The 22675-nt window shown below is 44.1% G+C and overlaps 1 protein-coding gene across 16 annotated transcripts in view; it reads left to right on the forward strand.

Moving 5' to 3' along the window:
* The window catches only part of TMEM164 (transmembrane protein 164), a 179416-nt gene that overhangs the window by 88276 nt on the left and 68465 nt on the right, over positions 1-22675 (forward strand). For all 16 annotated transcript variants that reach the window (XR_010406225.1, XM_064574469.1, XM_064574467.1 and 13 more), the window contains one exon: positions 6078-6144. Coding sequence is in view for 15 of the 16 variants with exons in the window: in XM_064574469.1 (XP_064430539.1) it covers positions 6078-6144 (67 nt within the window). In the remaining variant the exon portion in view is untranslated. The remainder of the gene's footprint in view (positions 1-6077; positions 6145-22675) is intronic.

A 22675-nucleotide genomic window follows, 5' to 3' on the forward strand; every position in this document is an offset into this window, starting at 1 on the left:
TGATCATGTACTTTGTATTCTTTACACTGTTAATCTGGTGGAATTTATTAACTGAATTTCAAACACTGAATCAACTTTTCATTACCAGGACAAAAAACACTTGGTCACAGAATATTATTCTTTTTTTTCTTAATTAGGCTCCACATGTGTGGAGCCCAGTTCAGGGCTTGAACTCATGACCCTGAGATCAAGACCTGAGCTAAGATCAAGACTTGGACGCTTAATCAACTGAGCCACCCAGGTGCCCCCAGAGTCTTATTCTTTTTATATTGCTGCATTAGATTTGCTAAATTTTTTTTTGAGAGTTTTGTGTCTGTGTTCATGAGGGCTATTCATTTAGTTTTAGTTTTCTTTCTTTTTTTTGTACTGTATTTGTCTGGTTTGTTATCTGCATGGTAATAGCCTCATAAAATGAGTTGAGAAATGTTTCCTTCTGTTTTATTTTCTGGACAAGATTGTATAAATATTTGGTAGACTTAGTCACGGAAACCAATTGAGTCTGGAGATTTCCTATTCAGAAGATTTGAACTACAAATTCAGTTTTTTAAAATGACATGTTCGACATGTAACATTAGTTTCAGGTGTATAACATTATGATTTGATATTTATATTCTGAAACATTCATCATAATAAATCTAGTTAATATCCATCACCACACAGTTATAATTATTTTGTGACGATAACTTTTAAGATCTGCTCTCTTAGCAACTTTCAAATATACAATACAGTATTATTAACGATAGTGACCATGCTGTATGTTACACCCCCATCACTTACTTATTGTATAACTGGAAGTTTGTGCCTTTTGACCACCTTCACCCATTTCGCCTACCCTGACTCTCCACTTCTGGTGACCACCAATCTGTTCTCTGTATCTGTGAGCTCAGTTTTTGTTCGTTTGTTTTTGTTTTTTATATTCCACATATAAGCAAAATTGTATGGCATTTGTCTTTCTCCATCTGACTTATTCCCCTTAGCGTAATTTCTCAAGGGCCATCGATGTTGTTGCAGATGGCAAGATTTCCTTTTTTATGGCTGAATAATAGTCTGTTTTATATTTCTTTAATAGGACTGTTCAGGTTATCAATTTCATCTTGGGGGAGTTTTGGCAATTCGTGGTTTTAGGGGAAATTCTCCATTTTATCTAAGTTGTCAGATTTCTGTGCATAGAATTGTTACTAGTTTCTCCTTATTATCTTTTAGTTCCTGGGGGGCGTGGGGGGGTGCTCTGTAGTGATATCCCTGCTTTCCTTCCAGATGTTGGTAAGTCCTGTTTTCTCTCTTTTTGTCCATGTCATTCTTCCTGGAAGTTTATCAATGGTATTGACTTTTTCAAAGGCAAGCTTTCAGTTTCATTGATTTTTCTCTGTTGTTTTTGTTTTTACTTCTAATGATTATTGCTCCTATTATTGTTTCATTCCTTCTGCTTGCTTTTGGTTTATCTTGCTCTTGTTTTCTGGATTTTTATGGCAGAAGCTTGGATGACTGAGTTGAGATGATTCTTTTTTTTTCTAATATCTAAATTTTATATGTTATAAGCATCTGACACATTTTGATATGTTGTATTTTTATTTTTGTCCAGTTCAAAGTATTTTATAATTCCCTTTGAGAATTCCTCTCTATGAATTTGCCTTTCCAGTCACTTATAGAACTTGCCATCTGTTCCATACTTTTAGGTTCTTGGTTGTAATCAAGTGCATTAAATTGAAATATAAGTCATCTCACGAAGATTTTTCGTAGCTTCATTTGTTGTTATGAATAGTAATGTGATATTCATTTACATTGCTTTATTGAGAATAATAGTAGCTGCCATGTATTGAGTGCTTACTATGTCCTAAGCATTATGTTGATCGGTTTACATGGTCTCATTAAATTCTCTCAACAAACTTTTCAGCGAGGTACTGTCACTAGCCCCATTTTATGATTAAGGAAACTGACACACGTATTTTAAGTCACTTGTCCAGAGTCACTCAGCCAAAATGTGGTAGATCTGGAATTTGAGTGTAGGTTTGTGCCAAACCCTGAATTCTTCACCATTATACTACATTTCCTTTCATTATTTCATTTCTTGCCTTGTCAGTAAGATGTTATTTTCTTGAGGGCAGATACTATGTCTTATACTGATCACCTTTTCCCTACAGCACCTGGAACCATGTTAGACACATAGTAATGGATTGATTTATGTTTGTGGAACTCAATTTAACCAACTGAGCCACCCAGGCGCCCCTTGTGGAACTCAATTTAATGGCATGAACTGACCCGGAAGAGAATTAAACCCGTGACATTTGCCATATTGCACCAGTTTCTTACCAACTAAGCTAATTCAGCTTGGTCTCCTACACAAAAACAAAAAAAGCTGACAAAATATTTGTGACCATAGTAATGGCCAAGGCTTTGAGCTGTCAAGGAGATTTATAAGTATGACTAACTGAGCAGGAGTCCATCTCCAAGTTGTGCTGCTCAGTTCTGACCTTCAGTCTTGTCCTTTTGCTCTCTATGGAACTCCTTTTCTTACTTCGAATTTGTTTCACCGTTCAACTCTCTCACACGATTTCCTTTCTCCCCCTCCCCGCCCTTTGCATCTTGAAGCTTTAGGCGAACTCTTCACCATTTGTTTATGAAACACATATGTGAGTCTTACTATATACTATGTGCTCTTCTAAGCATTAACTAAGCTCACTAAGCATTAACTCCATATAACAATCCTACAAATTGGGTACTGTTGTTCCCGTTGTACGGATAAGGGAACTCTCACAGGACTTTCTAGGGGCTCATTATCCATTTCCCATACACAATAGAAATCTGAGCGGTAGGCTGGAGGTGGATATAAAGTGAAAACAAAAGCCTTTGGCTTTCATATGGCCAGTCACTTACCTGTTGGGCTGTGCTCAGGGTCTATAGAGGGCAGTGCAGGTATATAATTGGGGGATAGCTTTGCCACAAAACACCCAGGGGGTTCTGTTGCCCTTAGGCATTGCCCTCTCTCCCAATGGGCAGCCCAGAATCTTTTCCTACCTGGCCTACAGTCTAACTGACTCTCTCTCTCTCTCTCTCTCATACACACACGATCTCAAAACTTGGCGAGACCTGAGTGTGACTTCTCCCTCCGACTCTTCCTAGCTCTGTGATTTGTGGCAAGTCATGTAGTCACTCGGTGTTTTGATGTTCTCAACTGTGAAATTAAAGAAGATGATAAAGATTATAATAAAAACTGAGGGATAAATCAGATGAGGCATTTGACTACTTAACCCAGTGATTGGCATGTAGAAATGCTCTATACATGTTTAAATGCTTTTGTGATTATTGATGTGTAAGACCTTTTTATATATTAGGGATAATCCACGCTTTGGCATATATGTAGCTTGTAGAACTGAATTTTGAGGACCCAGAACAGGCTTGTCTTTATGTGGGAATTTCTTCGTTGTTTTGAATCTTGACATTGGTTTTATCTTCTCTATTTCTGACCTTTCATGGGCCCTTGGGATCAATTCCATCATCCTCACGATTTAACTTTTGGCGCCCAGAGAGCTAATTGGCTTTGTATAAATGCCAGCATTCTTTTAGGGCCAGTGGCAAAGCCTGGCACTGGAGTCCAGCTTTACCTGGACTATTAATGTGATGTTTCCCTCTCCCAGGGTGAATGTTTAGGCTGTGGCTAAACAAGACTGTTTATGCCCAGGGCCTCCCTTAGGCAGGCCCAGGGATAGAGTTAGGCCGGGCCTGGAATGGCCATTAATGACCCCTGCTCTAGGCACTTGAGGCTTGAGTGAGAGTCTTCAGCAATCAGTTCTCAGAGCACAGAGTACCCCCTGGAATGACCCTGTTGTAAAAGCATGGTAACCTGGCCAGCCCTGGGAGGCCGGAGTGACATCACATTGGTGCTGGAGGACCGTGATTGCTTGGCGTGGCCTCAGAGCATTCTCCCCTTGGTCACCCCTCTGAAAGTGTATTACGCCTAGGCCAGGGGATGGATAAGATGGTAGAAAGACCCCTGAAACCCAAAGGGAGGAAACAGGAGCCTCTCTGACTCTCCACCTGAGGTCACATTTGTGAGGGAGGGTGGCGGGGGTGGGGGTGGGGCTCTGGTATCAAGCAGCGAGAGGGATATAAGAGTTTGGGGTCTCAAGTTAGATAAACCTGGGCTTGAATCTTGGCTCTTCTATCTTATGTGTGACATGAACCAGGCCACTTTGCTTCTCTGAATGAACTTGGTTTCCTCGTCAACAAATGGGAAAAGTAATTGTACCTGTCTCAGAAGATTGCTGTAAAAATTAAGCGAGAGAATTTTTTTTTTTTTTTTTAATTTTTATTTATTTATTCATGAGAGACAGAGAGAGAGAGAGGCAGAGGGAGAAGCAGGCTCCCAAGGAGCAGGGAGCCCGATGCGGGACTCGATCCCAGGACCCTGAGATCATGACCTGAGCCGAAGGCAGACGCTCAACCATCTGAGCCACCCAGGCGCCCTAAGCGAGAGAATTTATGTAAAGCAGTTAATTAGATAACTTGCCCAGATTATGTTAAGTGCACGTTATCATCATCCTTGTGGCATTGGTAGAAACGAGCAACAGTAATAAACAGACTGCGGGAAGTGAAAACCATCCTTGGGGCTTCTGTGCTGTTCTCATGGGTCTCCTTGTAATGTCTCTCCATCTTAGGCACACATCTCTGAGCTTTGAGAGAGTACCTAGAGTTCTTGAGGGCCTTCAAAGGGCGCCTGGGTAGCTCGGTCGGTTAAGTGTCTGCTTTGGCTTCAGGTCATGATCCCAGGGTCCTGGGATTGAGTTCCGCACTGGGCTTCCAGTGGCGAGTCTGCTTCTCCCTCTCCCTCTGCCCCTCTCCCCTGTTTGTGCGTGCACACTCTCTCTCCCTCTCTCTTTCTCTCAAATAAGTAAATAAAATCTTAAAAAAAAACAAAAAGTATGGGCTGCTTTCCCCTTCCAAGCATGGGAAAAATCCTGGTATCTCAGGGGTGCTGTGTGAGTGTGTGTGAGTGTGTGCGTGAGAGAGAGAGAGAGAGAGAGAGAGTCGACTCAGCACTGGTTGTACCTGACCCATCAAATCTGCTTTTCTTCACGAGGAAGTCCGTGTGTCATTCTTTTCTTCTCCCTCAGTTGTAAAGGACCATTTGCCTCGAATGATGAAAGAAGCTGCTGAAGTCCACCCTCAGCACTCTCTCAGGCAGAGTTGGTTTCTGACCTGCTTGTTCTTGACTTACAAAGGGTTTCTAGCATATGCTTCAACAAGTCTGGTATTAGGAAATGATTATTTTTTTTTTTTAAAGATTTCATTTATGTATTTGAGAGAGAAAATGAGAGAGAGAGAGCACATGAGAGGAGGGAGGGTCAGAGGGAGAAGCAGACCCCCTGCTGAGCAGGGAGCCCGATGCGGGACTCGATCCAGGGACTCCAGGATCATGACCTGAGCCGAAGGCAGTCGCTTAACCAACTGAGCCACCCAGGCGCCCTAGGAAATGATTATTACCCGATGCTGGAGACCAGTGGTTTTCTTCTTCTCCTTCCTCCCCCCGCCCTTTTCCTTTTTTGTTTTGCCTTTAAGTCACAAAACCCAATCTGTAAAATCGATCAAAGCAAGCCTGAAGACTTTTCTAAGAAAGTCGGGGAGCGCAGTTGACAAAACACTGCAGTCGGCTGGCTGGTTTGACTTGCCTTTTCACGCCTAGGCCGCTATTTGGGCGAAAGGATCGGACATGGGTGTGTAAATAAACAGCCATGTCACACGAAACAGGTACCCCAGTGCTCTAATCACAGGGCACTCGCTTGGCGGAGGCCCTCTTTTCAACTGTTGCCTGAGCTGTGGCGGCCGACGCTGCTGATGGGGACCGACTGGACGTGTAGGGAGCACGGAGCTCATGATGTGATCAAGTGTCATAGCCAAAGTGTGTTCAGGGAGCATCTGGGGGATTTTTGAGACAGCGGTCAGAACATTTGTTTACGTGGCCTCCCGTAGGGCAGGGCATGACTTGGCACATTTTTGCCTGCCCGTGCAACAGAGTCTGAGTGTGACCTGGACTTTATCTTTTTTTTTTTTTTTTTCTTTTTCCTTTTCTCCCCCTCCAGGCTCCAGATGCACATGCTGAATGGAGCGCTTCTAGCTCTGCTGTTTCCTGTGGTGAATACCCGGCTGGTAAGTTGCCTCTTGTAAGAACGTGCTGCCAACGTACAAACCAGTTATTTGCTCACTCCTTCAGTATCCAGCGCTTGCCCTCATCCTGCGCTCACGTACCCATGTGAGCTTTAAAATATGTACATATTTCATACTGCGGTTTGACATCGCCCTTCTTGGACGCAGGGGAGCTTGATAGGTAGGGGTGGGAGTATCTGATGGAACTCTGGGGCTGCATTAAGAGTTCAGGCCAGAACCAGGAGAGACCACAGAAGCCTAAAGGAGCTCTTGAGAGGTTTGGTGGAGAGAAGGGGGGGCAGGGAGCCCCATTTATTAGAGGTTTCCAGGTGTTCTGAGGGGCTCTCGTTTGGATTCAGCCACATTGGCCCAGAATAATCTGATGGGGAGCCTCAAAGCCTGTCTGCTTTGCCAAGGGCCCCATTGAGCAAGAATTAGTTTCTTTCCCCCATTTACCCAAACCCATAGGGCGGTCTGAGCCACCCCATACCCAGTAGCTAGCCAGTAGACTCCCACTGTAGCAGGGGGCTGGGTGTTAAACGAGCATAGAGAGAAGAAGGAGCTATAGGGTTGAGGTGGCAGGGCCCTGTCCTCAGACTCCCTCATGTGGCACTGTGGAGGGATTAGCCAGCCATGTTAGAAAGCACAGGAAAAGAAATCACCTGTAAAATCCTTCCTACTGCTTTCTATTTTCATGACTTAAATTTGCCTCATGCATTCAAGATCATAGTTTAAATCTCAAAATGATAATCCTTCCTCTTTGGATAGCATTTTATAGTTTACAAGGTCTTTTCACATGACAGCTGTGTGATGTAGATAAGGGCAAGCATTATGGCCTCTCGTTACAGAGGAAGACACTGACGTTCAGGGAGTCACACAAGGTCCAAGTGGCAGAGTTAGGAATGGAGAAGCCTCTAGATCCTATACGTGCAGCAATACTTCACTCTCTCCAAGGATTTAGTCACACCCTCCCCACAAGTACTCATGTATACCCCTATGATCATTATATGTTTCTCGGTGCCTATTGTACATCAATAGAAATTAAAAGAAAATGCATTCATCTAAAGCAGTGATTTTGAACCCAGGCTTAAAATTTTGCTCCAGCCTCACCTAGAGGTACTTAAAAAAACAAAACAAAACAAAACAAAAAATGATGAACAACAACAATGGAAAACCAACCAACCAAAATGACTGACGGCCCGGCCCCTCCCTTGGAGTGTCTGAACTCTTGATCTGTGACACAGCCTAGGTGGGCATAGTGTTTTTAAAAAGTGTTTCTAATGTGGAGCTGCAGTTGAGGACCACCGATTTTGTGCAGTGGCTCTGACTTAATGTCTGTCCATAGCAGTTCACCCAAGGAAATGGCTAAGAAATAAGGCTTGCTGGACCTCATCCCCAGAAGGTCAGATTAAGAGGATCTGGGATGACACCAGGAAATGAGCATTGGTAATAAGTCCCCAAGTAATGTCGACTGCTGGGGTCCTCGGACCCCTCTTGGAGAATCAGCATCCTGGGTGATCGTAATTCCAAATTACTCCAAGTGTGGGACTCCAGGTGAGGTCTGAGGACCAGCATCACGAGGGTGCTGCCTGTTAGAAAGGCAGAATTTGAGGCCCTGGCAGAACCCCTGAACCGAGTGTGCCCGGCCTCTCATGACCGGGACAATACTGCCTGCCCTCTCCCACCCTGGCATTCCCCCCACCTCCCAGGAGGTCCGACAGTCTATCTACAAGCGTATGAATAAATACACCACAGCAACATTTCTGCACTAGGCCTGCTGACACTTCCGGAGTATTTACTGTGCGCCCGGTACTGTTCTAAGTGCTCTATGTGGGCTAATGTATTTGATCCTCACAATAAACTTCTGAGGCAAGGCATTGATAATTATCCCCAAGATCAAAGTGCCGGCAGGGTTGGTTTTCTCTGAGGCCTCTCTCCTTGGCTTGCGGATGGCCGCCATCTTGATGCCTTTTCACATGGTCTTTTCTCTCTGCATGCACATCCCTAGTGCCTCTCTGTGTGTCCAAATTTCCTCTTGTAAGGACATTGGTCAGATTGGATTAGGGCCCACCTAATGGCCTCCTTTTAACTTAGTTCTTAAAGGAGGTATTTCCAAATATAGTCACATTCTGAGATCAGGCCTTCAACATAAGAATTTTGGTGGGGACATAATTCAGCCCCTAACAGCTTTCTACTCTGTACAAAAAACAATGTTCCTCTCTCCTCCCCTCTCTCCCTCCCTCCCTCCCTCCCTTCTTTCCTTCTCTTTCTTCCTCTCCCCTTCTTCCCCTTTCTCACAGTAGATTTGCTATTATAGTTGCTATAACACCTAATACTTTCTGAATTCATATCAAGTTGTAGCCAGCCAGCTCATCAGGAATGTTCAAGAAACTTTCCTTAACACTGAAACTTCTTTGATGAGCTTAATGAGTGATTCCAATCAGTCTGGTAAATAATCTTGGTGCCCTTTTTTCTAAAATGAAGCTGAGACAAGCTCAGGGTGATGGTTCCATTTGCATGTGTCTTGTCAACTGGGTTTGGCTTGGTTATTTTAAATGGTTGGGACCCCTCCTGGGCTACCTCTGGCATTAGGACTTTTTGCTTTGCAACCCCTTAGTTGAGCTCAGACTGACTTAAAACAAGACACAGGAAGGGGTGCCTGGGTGGCTCAGTCGTTGGGCGGCTGCCTTTGGCTTGGGTCATGATCCCAGGGTCGTGGGATTGAGCCCCGCATCGGGCTCCCTGCTCGGCGGGAAGCCTGCTTCTCCCTCTCCCCCTCCCCCTGATTGTGTTCCCTGTCTCGCTGTGTCTCTCTCTGTCAAATAAATAAATAAAATCTTTTTATAAAAAAAACAACAACAAGACACAGGAAGACAGGCAACTCTATCTTAAGCCTGATGATCCAATTAGGTTGGAACTTAGCTTTTGACTTCTCTGTGCTCTTTCTTCTCGACCCTTTATATTTTTAATCTTCTTTTGTTGTTTTTCTGAGTAGTAATATGGAAGCAAGGAAAAGAAAATGAGCTGGTGTGTATGTCAGTAACACAGTCACACGTATACTCACATGTACAAGGACAGAGAAGGAGGGAGTTTCAGGAAATTGCCACTGTCAGCTAAAGGATTTGGGGTCATCAGTGCATTTCCATTTGCTGTGCTCTGTCCTGTGACTTACTGGCCCTGGGATTTGCAGACCAGCTAGGGAATGCCCGGGTCCCAGTTTCTCCTGGCTCTCTATCCTAGCAGCTGATACCTTGGAGGAAAGAACATGTATTCCAATGGCTCATATTACAAGGAAATGGTCTTTGCTGCCAGGATTATGGAGAAGGTCTGTTTCTGGCTTCAGATGAAGTGTCTTAAGGGCGATTTTTCTTTTGCTCCTTGGAGGGAAGGAGAGAAAATGCATCATGGAACTATTGATTATTAGATTAGCAGGGAGCTAAAAGCTTGTCTGATCTCATCTCATCTTCTAGATGGGGTCCTTAGAAGCCAAGGTGGGTGCCCCTAAAATCCAGCTCTCCTGACTCAGACTTCAGAGCTTTTTTCCTATTCTATGACTGGCGTTCAGGGCGAGTTTGAAAGCTGGTGAATCCAGATGCTGGAGATGCTTCTTAGCTTCTGTCCATCTAAAAGAGTTGGGTCATAGGTTTCTTTGAGAAGCTGAAGAAGACTGTAGAGTCTCTTCCCAGATAAATGCACAAACACAATTTTGCAGATAATTCCAGGAGACTGTCACCTGCTGTCCCCCCCCCCCCCGCCACCACTGACCCCTAGCCTATCCGTGGAGCCCATCTTAAGATCCCTCACCCAAGCTGACAGTAGCCCATGGCTTGATAAATCGATATGCTGCCTAGTTTATGAGCTCCTTGTTATAGCCATTGGCTTTGGGGCTGGTGGTGAGGCTGGGTTCCTTATCCATTGCCTGTGACTTAGCAAAATATATCTCTTCCAGGCCAAAACACCTTCTGGAAAGTAAAAGCCAAGAGGTGGGAGCTAAGTAGGTTGCCCATGGGACCTGGGTTACATATTAGATTTTCAGTTCCATCTCTTACCTTGCCAGGTTGATCTGGTCCTCAAGACTGAGGCCCTGGGCATAAGCTGCATCCCCAGCCCTGTACCTTTTCTCTTCAAATGCCAATGAGAGTTCCTTCTGAATGCAGAGTGTTCTGAGCAAGGGAGAGTGGAGACAGAAAACAAACTTAAAACACCATATCAGCCCCCTTCCCAGACTGAAGACTCCAGCCCGGCCTATATTTGTGGTTGCAGCCATCTGTCTTCTATGAGAATAATAATAAGAAGAATGGTAATGATTCTTTTCATCAAACTCCTTTCTTCTTCAAGGCCCAAAGCCTCGTGTTTATTATTATCTCATTATCAAAATTGCCCATTATTGTGCAACCCTGTTGATCTCTCATGGTAGTTCTTTCCCCCCTCCTTTCCCATTCTTGCCCGTTTGCTCGGCTCCTGTACTGTCAGATGGTTCTCTTGGATGTCCCTAACTCTGAGACCGAGCGGAAGGGGTTAGTAATGATATTTTCATTACTGGGGCAGCTCCCCAGCTTTCAGAGTCGTTATCTTAATGTTCTCAAGGTGCACCTCGTCCCCATGTGTGCCTCTTGGAAAACTTTGCTTTCACCAAGGCAAATAGGCTTGAGAAACTTACTCTTTGCTAACTGGCACATTGAAATGTGCTAATTGACCTAGAAAAGTTATTTCTGTGACTGGCAAATTGAGCTATTTAAAAAACTTATAGTTTGGATTTTGGACCTCAGCTAGGGACAGAATATCCCTTTGCTTTCCTGAGAGTACTTAAATTATGAAAAGCTTGGTTTCAGAAGAGGCCTTCGCTTTTTGGAGAATCGATGTGGGCAAAATTGTGCCTCGGATGTGAAGAGTCTGGTGTTCCTGGGCCAAACTAAACCAAATGCTAGGGACTATTCTAGAATATGTCTAATCACCACCTTTATTTTAAGGTTAATCTTGGAGAATCTTCCATCCTCCATGAATCTATCCCAATCAAACAGTCCACCCAGACTTTTATTGAGCATGCTTTGGTATGACATATTGTGCTGTGTGCTGCAGAAACAGCCAGGGTGTATTCCTGGCTCTCTAGGAACTTGCAGTTTAGTTAGAAAGATAAGGCATAAATTATGGCAGCATTAGAATTGAATCATGAAAAATGTATATCGCAAGGCAATTCAGGCTTAATTGCTAAATTGCAGTCGTTCCAAGTACTGAGATGGGAAGAGGATTAATGTTAGCATTTATCAGGAGCCTACTGTGTGTCAGGTAATTTACATATGTTATCATTTAACTTGCACAAGAACCCCGTTTTACCTATGACGAAATTGGGGTTTAGAGAGGTTGAATGATTTGCTCAGCGTCACATGGTTTCTTTTTTTTTTAAGATTTTATTTATTTATTTGAGAGAGAATGAGAGAGAGAGAGAGAGAGCATCAGAGGGGGGAGGGTCAGAGGGAGAAACAGACCCCAGGATCATGACCTTAGCCGAAGGCAGTCGCTTAACCAACTGAGCCACCCAGGCGCCTGAGTTACATGGTTTCTAAAATGCTACAGCTAAACTCATGCACCCTGCACTCTAATGCACTGTCTCCTGGAGAGACCAGTGGATTAAGTGGTCCAAAAAGTCTTCAGAGAGAAATAAAGCTCCAGCTGAGCCTCGAAGGGTGATTAGACTATGCATGCAGTTGCAGACAAGCAAAGCTGTTCAACTAAGGGAGTGCCATGGCCGGGGCATGGGGGTAGGATCCCGCACATTCATCACTGCACACTCATCACTAAGATTCTGAGGAGCAGGATGGAGAATCATAATTCTGGTGGTATGTGTAGACATTGTCACTTATTTGAAGGCCATCAGAAGATATCCACAACCCTGCTTCTGTTACGTCTTTTCACCCTTTATCATCGTGTTTAGATTCCTGTGCATTTCTTATCCTTCCCACCTCTAGTGATAAGAATTCTTTACAGGTGGGGATGCCTGGGTGGTTCAGTCAGTTAAGCGTCTGCCTTTGGCTCAGGTCATGATCCCAGGACGAGTCCCGCAAGGGAGCCTGCGTCTCCCTCTGCCCGCCTCTCTCTCTCACTCTCTCTCTCTCTCATTGCCACTCTCCAGTCCAGTTTCTTGTAGCAGTCAGAGTGCTATTTAAAAAGTATAAACTAGGGGTGCCTGGGTGGCTCAGTCGTTAAGCGTCTGCCTTTGGCTCAGGTCATGATCCCAGGACGAGTCCTGCCATCGGGCTCCTTGCTCAGCAGGGAGCCTGCATCTCCCTCTGCCTGCCTCTCTCTCTCACTCTCTCTCTCTGACAAATAAATAAAATCTTAAAAAAAAAAAGAATTCGTTACAGGTGGATGTGACTTCACAACCAGAAAAGCTCTTGCACAAATATCTCACCCTACTGTATTAAGAATATGGATGTCTGGGGGCGGGGCGCCTGGGTGGCTCAGTCAGTTAGGCATCTGCCTCCGGCTCAGGTCATGATCCCAGGGTCCTGGGATCAAGCCCCGAATCGGGCTCCTTGCTCAGTGGGGAGCCTGCTTTTCCCCCCTCTTTCTGCCACTCCACCTGCTTGTGTGCTCTCTCTGAAAAATAAGTAAATTTTAAAATCTTAAAAAATAAAAAGAATATGGATGTCAGGAGCAAGGGTATGGATGCAGGTTCATATCCTGGCTGTGCTACTCCTGTGTATGTGTGCACGCACATGTGAAAAAGAGAGAGGGAATGAGAGAGGGAGAGGGAGGGAACTTGGCCAAGTTACTTAACTTCCGTGGACCACAGTTCTCCCATCTATAAAATGAAGGTGATAGTAGTGCTTACTTCTTAAAGCTATCCTGAGGATTAAGTCATTAATATGGGTAAAGCTTGCAGCCCAGCACCTGGCAAACAGGAAGCGCTCAATCAGTGTTAGCTGTTAGTTATTAGTCTGGGATCCTCACAAAAATCCTGTGAGGTGGAATTGGCATAACCGTTTTATAGATTGAGCCTTCCGAAGTTTTTTTTTTCTTTTAAAGATTTTATTCATTCACTTGAGAGAGAGAGACAGAGAGCACACAAGCAGGGGGAGAGGCAGAGGGAGAGGGAGAAGCAGTCTCCCCGCTGAGCCAACCTGGAGCCCGATGTGGGGCTCGATCCCAGGACCCGGAGATCACGACCCAAGCCGAAGGCAGACGCCCAACCATCTGCCCAGAGCCCTCCCAAGTTTTAAGTAGCTTGTATAGGGACACAGAGACAGACCTGGCCTGAGAGTTTTGGTCCTTCTGATACAAAGCTCATGGACTTCCTCCTCTCTCCTAATTACTTAAATTGATTTTCAAGTATTGAGCCAAATCAACTCTTTGTGGTAAATTTTATGCAATACCCATTAGAGATTTGGGGGATTGATTATACTTTTAGGATTTTTTAAAAATAAAAATAGGATATGCTCATTGAAAAACCAGTAGGAATATAAAGAGAAAGCTAATTATTTTACCCACCAATGTTCAATCCTGCCCCCCCAGGGGTAAGTTGTGATAAAGGCTTGTGTATATCTCTACATTTTTCCTTTGCTCATAATAGGCATTAGACTGTAAACATTGCTCCAGTATATTTTCTTTTAACCTAACAGTAGGTAATCAGTAATCTTTGCAGATAATGGACGTAACTCATTCTTTTTTGATGGCTGCTTAGCACTCCGTAGTTCGGTTGGACTGTATATTCAGCCAGTCCTCTGGGTTCCCAGCACTACATCATAACTAGTCTTTGTGGGCAAGGATAGTCTTTTGTGGTGTCTACCCCCTGTAAGACCTTGTACCTAGTATATGGTAAGTATCCACAGATAGAATAAATGAATTAGTCAGCAGTCTAAACCTGTCTTGCTCAGGGAAATCCCAGGGATCCCTCTCACACATGTCCTGAGATCTTGAGAGTGAAGACAGAGGGATGATAGATGACATTTTTCCCAGGTGAATTATTTTTGTAACCACTTAAAATAATGATGTTTTCCTGATTACAACAAAAGACATGTTTATGGGTGAAAATTTGTGAAATACAGAAAAGTATAAGTGAAAAATAAAAATCACCACCAATGCAAAGGTGGTTATATTTCAATACATTTTATTTTAAGATTTTATTTACTTATTTGAGAGAAAGAGTGAGAGAATGAGCAGGGGGAGGAGCAAGAGAGAGAGAGAGAGAAGCAGACTCTCCGCTGAGCAGGGAGCCAGACACGGGGTTCAATCCCAGGACCTTGAGATCATGACCTGAGCCAAAGGCAGACGCCTAACCGACTGAGCCACCCAGGCGCCCCTTTTCAATACATTTAAAAAACAACAACAACAAAAAGCATGAGATTTTTGTGCCTTTGTCTTTACAAATGTATAAATGTTTTATTTACAAAAGTAATACCCGTTCATAATGAAAAAAATTTTCTTTTTTTTTTTTTTAAAGATTTTATTTATTTATTTGACAGAGAGAGACACAGTGAGAGCAGGATCACAAGCAGGGGGAGCGGGAGAGGGAGAAACAGGCTTCCTGCGGAGCAGGGAGCCCGATGCGGGGCTCGATCCCAGGACCCTGGGATCATGACCTGAGCCGAAGGCAGACGCTTAACGACTGAGCCACCCAGGCGCCCCGAAAAAAAATTTTCTTATCTATAAATTGGTGCCCAGGTGAATGGAGATAATGTGCGGTAAGCACTTCGAGGAGTGCCTGGCACATAGTGTCAAATGCTGTTGCTGTTACTGCTGTTTCCAATATTATCTTAGAAATCGAGGGGCGTTCCTATGGGCATGTGCTTTTTGTGATGTTCCTCCACAGTACTTTGCCCCCTGCCCCTTAAGCTGTTGGGTGATGGTGAAGTAAAGGGGGCTTTGTTTCTGAATTAGCCATGCTGAGCAAGATTAAAATTCCCTGGCAGGCTTCCTTTTCCACACTAACAGCACCTTTGTTTGTTGCATTTGTTTCAAAGACAGCCTGTTTGCTTTGAGAACTGGCCAGCTCGCTCTCCTCCATTCTGACAGGTGAATTAGGCCCCCTCCTGGTTTTTCTTCTCATTTGAAGAAAATGTCCAGACCTTTGGGTTTGCCAGTGAGGCCCAAGCCCTTCAGCCCATGGAGGGAGGGGCAGCAGTGAGCGAGAATACCAGGCAGTAGCCTTTTTGCCTCCAGAGCTTGTTGGTTCTCTGCCCTTGTTTCATTTTCTTAAAATGAGATTAGAAGGGCCAGCCTCCAGCAGTTGTAACCGATGCTTTTCATCCAACCTTGAGCCATTAACCCCAAGTAGTATATCTTTATGCAATAAAAGCCTTATCTGGTGGGTGATATCACTCTCTCCAGTCTGTGGACCAGTTGTTCTTATGTTTTTAAATTTTATTTATTTGAGAGGGAGAGTGAGCGAGGCCACAAGTTGGGGGGAGGGGTAGAGGAAGAGGGAGAAGCAGACCCCCTGCTGAGCAGGGAGCCTGATGTAGCGCTCAATCCCAGGACCCCGGGATCATGACCTGAGTCGAAGGCAGACACTTAAGCGACTGAGCCACCCAGGTGCTCCCGTGGACCAGTTGTTCTTAACCCCGGCTGCATAGTTAGAAACACCAGAGCCAATTTAAAAACATACCCATTTTCAAAAAGCACCCCAGGTAATTTCGATGTGCAGCTCTGCTGTGCATCCTGTTCCAGTCCCAACCTGCTGCTGAGTGGCACTTGGCGCTTTGAACGAGGTAATGTCACTTCATCGAGCTTCCCATTTCCTCATTTGTCAAATGGGATTAGTAATATCTGCTCTCTCTACCTCACAGATAGGTTATAAAGAAGAGATAACCGATAACAAAAGATAACAAAGAGATAGCAAAGAGCTTTGGAAAGTTAAAAGCACTACACAAATGAGTACTTGCCTGGTTAGCTCTCCCTTCAGTCACTTTTTCTAGGGGGGTTTACTGAGGATGTAATTCACATACCATAAATCTGTCCTTTTAAAATGTACAATTCAATGTTTTTAGTGTATCCTCAGAGTTGTGCAATCATCACCACTATATTTAATTTTAGAACATTGTCATCATCCCCAAAAGCAGCATTGTATACCTGTTAATAAGGAAACATTTTCCTCTACCCTTCAATATTCTTCTGGCTGGTCTAAGAATTAAATTGACACAAGACGATTAACAGGAGAAAAAAATGCCTTTGTACATAGAGAGGTCCCATAAATATGGGACCTAAGCAATGACCAAGAGGCAGCTTTTATACTTTTTAGACAAAGAAACAATAAATTTAAGAGGAACTGACAAGACAAAGAAAACTTAAGTTTGAGAGCTTTAATTTGTAAGGAATTCTAAACAGAATTTGGGCTGGGGTAGTAAATTACTAAAAGTAATAAGATGTGTTTATAGAGGCTTCTTTGGCCCTGGATTCGTTGCCTTTGCTGATAAGGAAGTCTCTCTACTTTCTGGTGCAGGGAAGGTAGCTTTCACATGGAAACTGTATTTCCTGCTTTCTGGAGACAAAAGGCGGAACATCAGTGTTTTCTTGCACTGGCTGTTTCTTAAGTAACTTTAACTTAAAATAATCATGCCACCGTGGCAGATCTTGGGGCAGCTGCCCTGGGCCCCCAGTACCCATTCGTGGTGTCTCTCTATTCTCCCCTCTCCAGGATCTTGCCACTGTTAATCAACTTTCTTTCTATGGATTTGCCTATTCTGGACATTTCATTTAATTGAAATCATATAATATGTGGCCTTTTCTGAATGACTTCTTTCGTTCAACATAAAGTTTCAAGTTCATCCATTTCTGTTGTTGCATGTATCAGTACTTCATTCTTTTTTATGAGTGAATAATATTCCCTTGTATGATATACCACATTTTGTTTATTCATTTATCCACTGATGGCCATTTAGGTTGTTTCCACCTTTTGGCCATTGTGAATAATGCCACGGTGAACGTTCTTGTAAAAGTATCTGTTTGAATGTTAACTTTTGGGTAGATATCTAGAAGTGGAATTGCTGGATTATATGGTAACTCTGTTTTTTAACCTTTTGAGGAGCTGCCAGATTGTTCTCCAAAGTGGCTATACAGTTTTATATTCCTACCAGCAGTGTACGAGGGTTCCAGTTTCTCTGCATTCTCACCAACACTTTGTATTGTTGGACCTTTTTTATTATAACCATCCTAGTGGGTGTGAAGTGATGTCTCACTGTAGATTTGATTTGCATTTCCCTGATGATGAATGATGTTGAACACCTTATCATGTACTTATTGGCCACTTGTATGTCTTCTCTCAGGAAATGTCTTTTCAAATTCTTTCCCATTTTTTGTTGGGTTGTTTGTTTTTTATTGTTTTGACAGTTTTTATATATTTTGGATACTAGACTCTTATCAGATAAGCGGTTTGAAATATATTCTTCCATTCTGTGGGTTGTCTTTGCATTTTATTTATGGTAATCTTTAAACTCTGATGAAGTCAAATCTCTAATTTTTCCTTGGCTGCTTGCGATTTTGGTATCCTAAGAAACTATTGCCTAGTCCACAGCCATGAAGTTTTATGACTGTTTCTCATCAGTTTCATGGCATTAGCTCTTACATTTAGGTCTATGATCCATTTCAAGTTAATTTTTATATGTAGTGTGAGGAAGGGGTCCAAATTCATTCTTTCGCATATGGCTATCTAGTTGTCCTGGCACCATTTGTTGAAATGTCTTGGACCGCTTGTCAAAACTCATTCAAAAATAAAAGTAAGGGTTTATTTCTGGGCCATCAATTCTATCCCATTGATGTTATGTCTCTCCTTATGCCAGCACCACACTGTCTTGATTATTGTAGCTTTGTAGAAAGCTTTGAAACTGGAAAGTGTGAGTCCTCCAGATTTGTTTGTCTTTTTCAAGATTATTTTGGCCATTCTGGTGCCCTGCATCTCCATATGAATTTCAGGATCATCTTGTCAATTTCTGCAAAGCAGTCAGAGGGGTAGCATTAAATGTAGATCAGTTTGAAGAGTATTGCTCTCTTAACAATATTAAGCCCTTCAGTCTGTGAACACAGAATGTGTTCTATCTATGTATTTCGGTCTTCGATGATGTTTTGTAGTTTGTAGAGTGTAGGTTTTACCCTTCTTTGGTTATGTCTATTCTTATGTATTTTCTTCCTCTTTTTTAAAAAATGATTTTATTTATTTGGGGGAGAGAGAGAACAAGAGAGAGCATGAGCAGGGCAGAGGGAGAGGGAGAAGTAGGTTCCCCGCTGAGTAGGGAGCCTGACACGGGGCTCCATCCCAGGGCCCTAAGATCATGACCTGAGCCCAAGGCAGATGCTGAATCGCGTGAGACACCCAGGCGCCCCTGTGTTTTATTCGTTTTAATGGTATTGCAAATGGAATTGTTAATTTCATTTTCAGATTGCTCTTTGCTACTCTAGAAATACAGTTCATCTTTTCTGAATTGATCTTGTATCCTGCAACCTTTTGGAACTCATTTATTACTGCTAATATTTTTGTCTGTGTGTGGATTTTTCGAGTTTTTTTTTTTTTTTTAATGGATAAGATCATGTCATCTGCAAATAGAGATAGTTTTACTTCTCCTTTCCCATCTGGATGCCTTGTATTTGTTCTTCTTGCCCAGTTGCCCTGGCTGGAACCTTTAGTACAGTGTTTGGTTTTTTTGTTTTTGTTTTCAAAAGATTTTATGTATTTCTTTGACAGAGAGAGACACAACGAGAGAGGGAACACAAGCAGGGGGAGTGGGAGAGGGAGAAGCCAGCTTCCCGTGGAGCAGGGAGCCCGATGCGGGGCTTGATGCGGGGCTCAATCCCAGGACCCTGGGATCATGACCTGAGCCGAAGGCAGACACTTAACGACTGAGCCACCCAGGTGCCCCTAGTACAGTGTTGAATAGAAGTGGCAAGAGTGGACATCCTTGTCTTTTCTCATCTTAGGGGGAAAGCATCAGTCTTTCATCATCGAGTATGATTTTAGCTGTGGGTTTTTCACAGATGCCCTCATCAGGTTGATGAGGTTTCCTCAGTGACCTTTAATAAATGTTTACTATTGGAGAACTGTGGGTGGTAAGATATTGCTTATTGTGGAGTTACGTAGTCATTCAAAGTTTGGGATTGCTTTGGGTGAGAAAATGTCACTTAGTCCCAGGGGAGGCATTGCAGTACTTCAGGGGCTCAGAGTCATCTACATTCAAATTAAAATATGGAAGCTTAAGCATATTTGAAAGAACAGATAAAGCTAATAGAGTTTCTCTTAAATTACAGTGATACTACATTGCCCAGAGAGAATTAAAGGCAAATAAAAGGATACTTCAGTGCTGGCATATAGTAGCTTATGGAATAGTAGCTGGTTATGGAATAGCTCATATGCTTAGGGTAGGTATATTAGTCAGTTCAGACCGCGATAACAAATGTAAATGTCTCTTACAAAGTGTAACTTACTCCATTTTCAGAGTTGCTTTTGTGTCTGCAGGTTTCTTCAAAATAACCGGCTTAGAATAACCAGTTTGCCAAAGAGGCATATCTTGGGGTGGCAAAATTTGTTCCCCTAACAGAAACAAAGAGATTAAGCAATCCACCTAAAGGCACTGAGCTAGTGAGTGGCCAGCTTGCAGGTTAGAACCCATGTTTCTGTTTCCAAAGCCCATTCTCTTTCCACTACACCACCCCACCTTCTATATGGTATCCCAAGTCCTTGACACTCAAAGTGTGGTCCACCGGCGGCAGAATTGGCCTCCCCTGGGAACTTACTAGAAATTCAGTCTTGGGACCCATCCTAGACCTATCGTCTCTGTTTTAGCAAGATCTCCTGGGGATTGGTGTACACGGGAAATTTTCAGAAGGCCTGGGAAGCAAGATTGAGAGGAAGCAAGTGATCGATATAGTGTACAAAGGAGCAAAGGCAGCTCAGTCCTACTCAGCTCTCGTTCTGCTACTGTTCTGTCCTTTAAGGAGACCTATCTTCCAGCAGGGGTGGGTGGGGCATATATGGTAAAAATGATCAGGAACCCAGCTGTTGCAACTGAGGCCTAAACTATAGGGCTTGGCAAAAATTGAGGTATTTTGCACTTTACAGTATGGAAGTTATACCTCAACAAAAAAGAAAGTAGAAAATTAGGACCTGAAATCCTAAAATCCACTGCAGGTGAATTTTACAATTCATAGAGCATAAATAGGTGAGGAAAGTAAAGTCAAAATCGCCATTTTGAGTTTTGAAAGGAGCAAAGGTTAAATACTAGAAGTTCTAGATCTAAGAGATACCCATTTGGAAGAGCCTCCAGCCAAATGGAGGAACATTGTATGAGGCAGTTGGTCTCTGGCCACATGGAACAGGACCAGGAGCCAGCACAGGCTCCCCAGAATACATTATTGTGTAACTTACTATGTTTTGTTTTGATAGGATTATTCCAATGTTAATTAGGGGAAGCCAGAGTATAATCCGGATGTTGGTAAGTCATTTTCCCAAGAACTAAGCTAGACAAGCTAGGGAGAACGAAGGTCTTGGTAATGGCCAGCGTGTAGTTAGCTGGCTTCATGGTTTGTTGAACGAATTTAAGGGGTTGATGGCAACTCAGATCAAGGCACAGATGTCTCCCCAAAGGGTCAGATTTGCTTGTGTCCCAAAGCTGGGAAAGATGGCTATGTTGGGCGACAGTTTCCATATTCCAAAACATCCTGAGGAACAGAAAGGAAATTTTTTAGGAGTCAAGGTACAACTCAAATATTTGCTTCAAAAAATCAACTGGATCCTAGCACTTTCAAGCTTGGGAGGCCCTGAGAAACTCAAGTAATCTAACTATGTCATATTGCACATGATAGAGCCCAGAAATCGTATGGCCAGTGAGCGACAGCTTTATGACCGGAACTCAGGTCTCCTGACTCCCAGACCAGTGCTCTTTCTGCCTCCCCAGTTGCATAAGTACTGAATGGGATGCTCAGTGTGTGTGTGGGGGGAGGGGGGACAGCTGGGTGGACAGCTGTGGGCACCAGCTGGGTATCCTACCATTTAACTCATTCTGACACTGCCTGGAGGTAGTATCAGATCGCACAGGTTAAGGGCTCAGTCCTATGAGACTGCTCCCCATTTCTGATGCCAATCACAAGTCCAGCTTGTCACCTGTGCTTCCAACTGACTGGCTCTAAATTGGAGGTTCCCATGACCCACCCCCCCCAGGTTCGATGAACTTGATAGAGTGGCTCACGGAAGTCAGAAACATTGACTGATGTTTATCAGTTTATTAGGAAGGATCTTTGAAGGGCAGCCAGATGAAGAGGTATATAGGGTAGAGTTCAGAAGGGTCCAAAGCAGGTGTGCCATTCACCTGGCATGTGAACGTATTCACCAGCTGGGAAGCTCATCGACTCTTGTTGTTCAAGAGTTTTTATTACAGAGCCCGATGCGTAGCCACCCTTTCCCAGAGGTCAGTGGGCATGGCTGAACATCGCCCCCCCCCCCCATCGCTTTCTGGTGACTGGCCCCCTCCTGAGGCCCTGGTTCCCTTGGCGGTCATAGGCTTAAAGCCCCACCTTGTGGGGACTGGCCAGCCACCCTGCAGCTGGGCATGAGGTCTGGGGCACAAGACAGGTGTGTCCTGTGGTGGTATTGTCCTTTGAATTATCACCCACCCCACCCCCGTCTTCTGAGGCGGCATTGCTCTGGGGCAGGGGGGGCTGTTCCAGGCATCAGCTGAAAGCGTTTTAATAAAAATGGAACCCAAAGGAGGAGTGATAAGGTATCTGATTTTAACCCGAAGTGAGAGAACACCAGATGTTTCATTCTGTCTGAAGGTTCGAGGGAGGAAAAGCAATTAGCAGCTGCTACTGATTTAGCAACAGGCACCTGCTAAATGAAAATCTGTAAAACCGGCCAGGCTTTGGCACCAGAAGTGCGTATGCCGCTTCTCAGACATTTCTGGGAATTGTAAATTGTGTTGGCCTAAAATAGGTTGTGGGTGGCAGGGGGGCGAGTGGGCTCTAGAGAAGCGAAACATGTCTGTATAGACCAGGATCGTGTTATTCTGAGATGACAGCAACTTAAAATGGCTCCTTGGTGGGCAAATGGAAAGGAAGGGAAGAGAAGGAATCTTTCAGAAGCTGCCTGGTTACTCCCTGCTTCTCCCCTGACTCATAGGCTGTCCCCTGGGGTCCGTTCCGTAGGGGCAGAGCGCGGGCTGACAGAAGGGTCGGGGGAGTCCTGCTTCGCTTCCTCTTGCTGATCCGGAGCATACCTCTCCCCTCTTCCAAGGACAGTGAGTTTCCAAACACAAGGAACTCTCAACTGTGGGCTCCCAGCAGCTCCTGCCCTGTGACGGTGACAGACTGTTGGCTCGGGGAGCCATCTGGACATCTTCTGCTGAGCTTGGGCTTTGCTTTGGCTTGGAAAGAGGCCTGTCTATGGCTTTCTGCTTTCCAGAATTCTCTTCCAAGTAGACATTAACTACCGTTCTCCCCCATCATGTTCCCGAGGCCCACACTGAGACACAAACAGTGGGAACAGGAATTCGTGGAGGGGGCTTTGGGGACTCTGTGTATGTGTTGGAGGGCTGGGAGGACACGGGGTTCTATA

Source organism: Mirounga angustirostris, unplaced genomic scaffold (genome assembly GCF_029215605.1).
Source record: "Mirounga angustirostris isolate CCGP_5_RB_7025 unplaced genomic scaffold, mMirAng1.0.hap1 SCAF_11, whole genome shotgun sequence".
In the NCBI taxonomy this organism is placed as follows: domain Eukaryota; kingdom Metazoa; phylum Chordata; class Mammalia; order Carnivora; family Phocidae; genus Mirounga; species Mirounga angustirostris.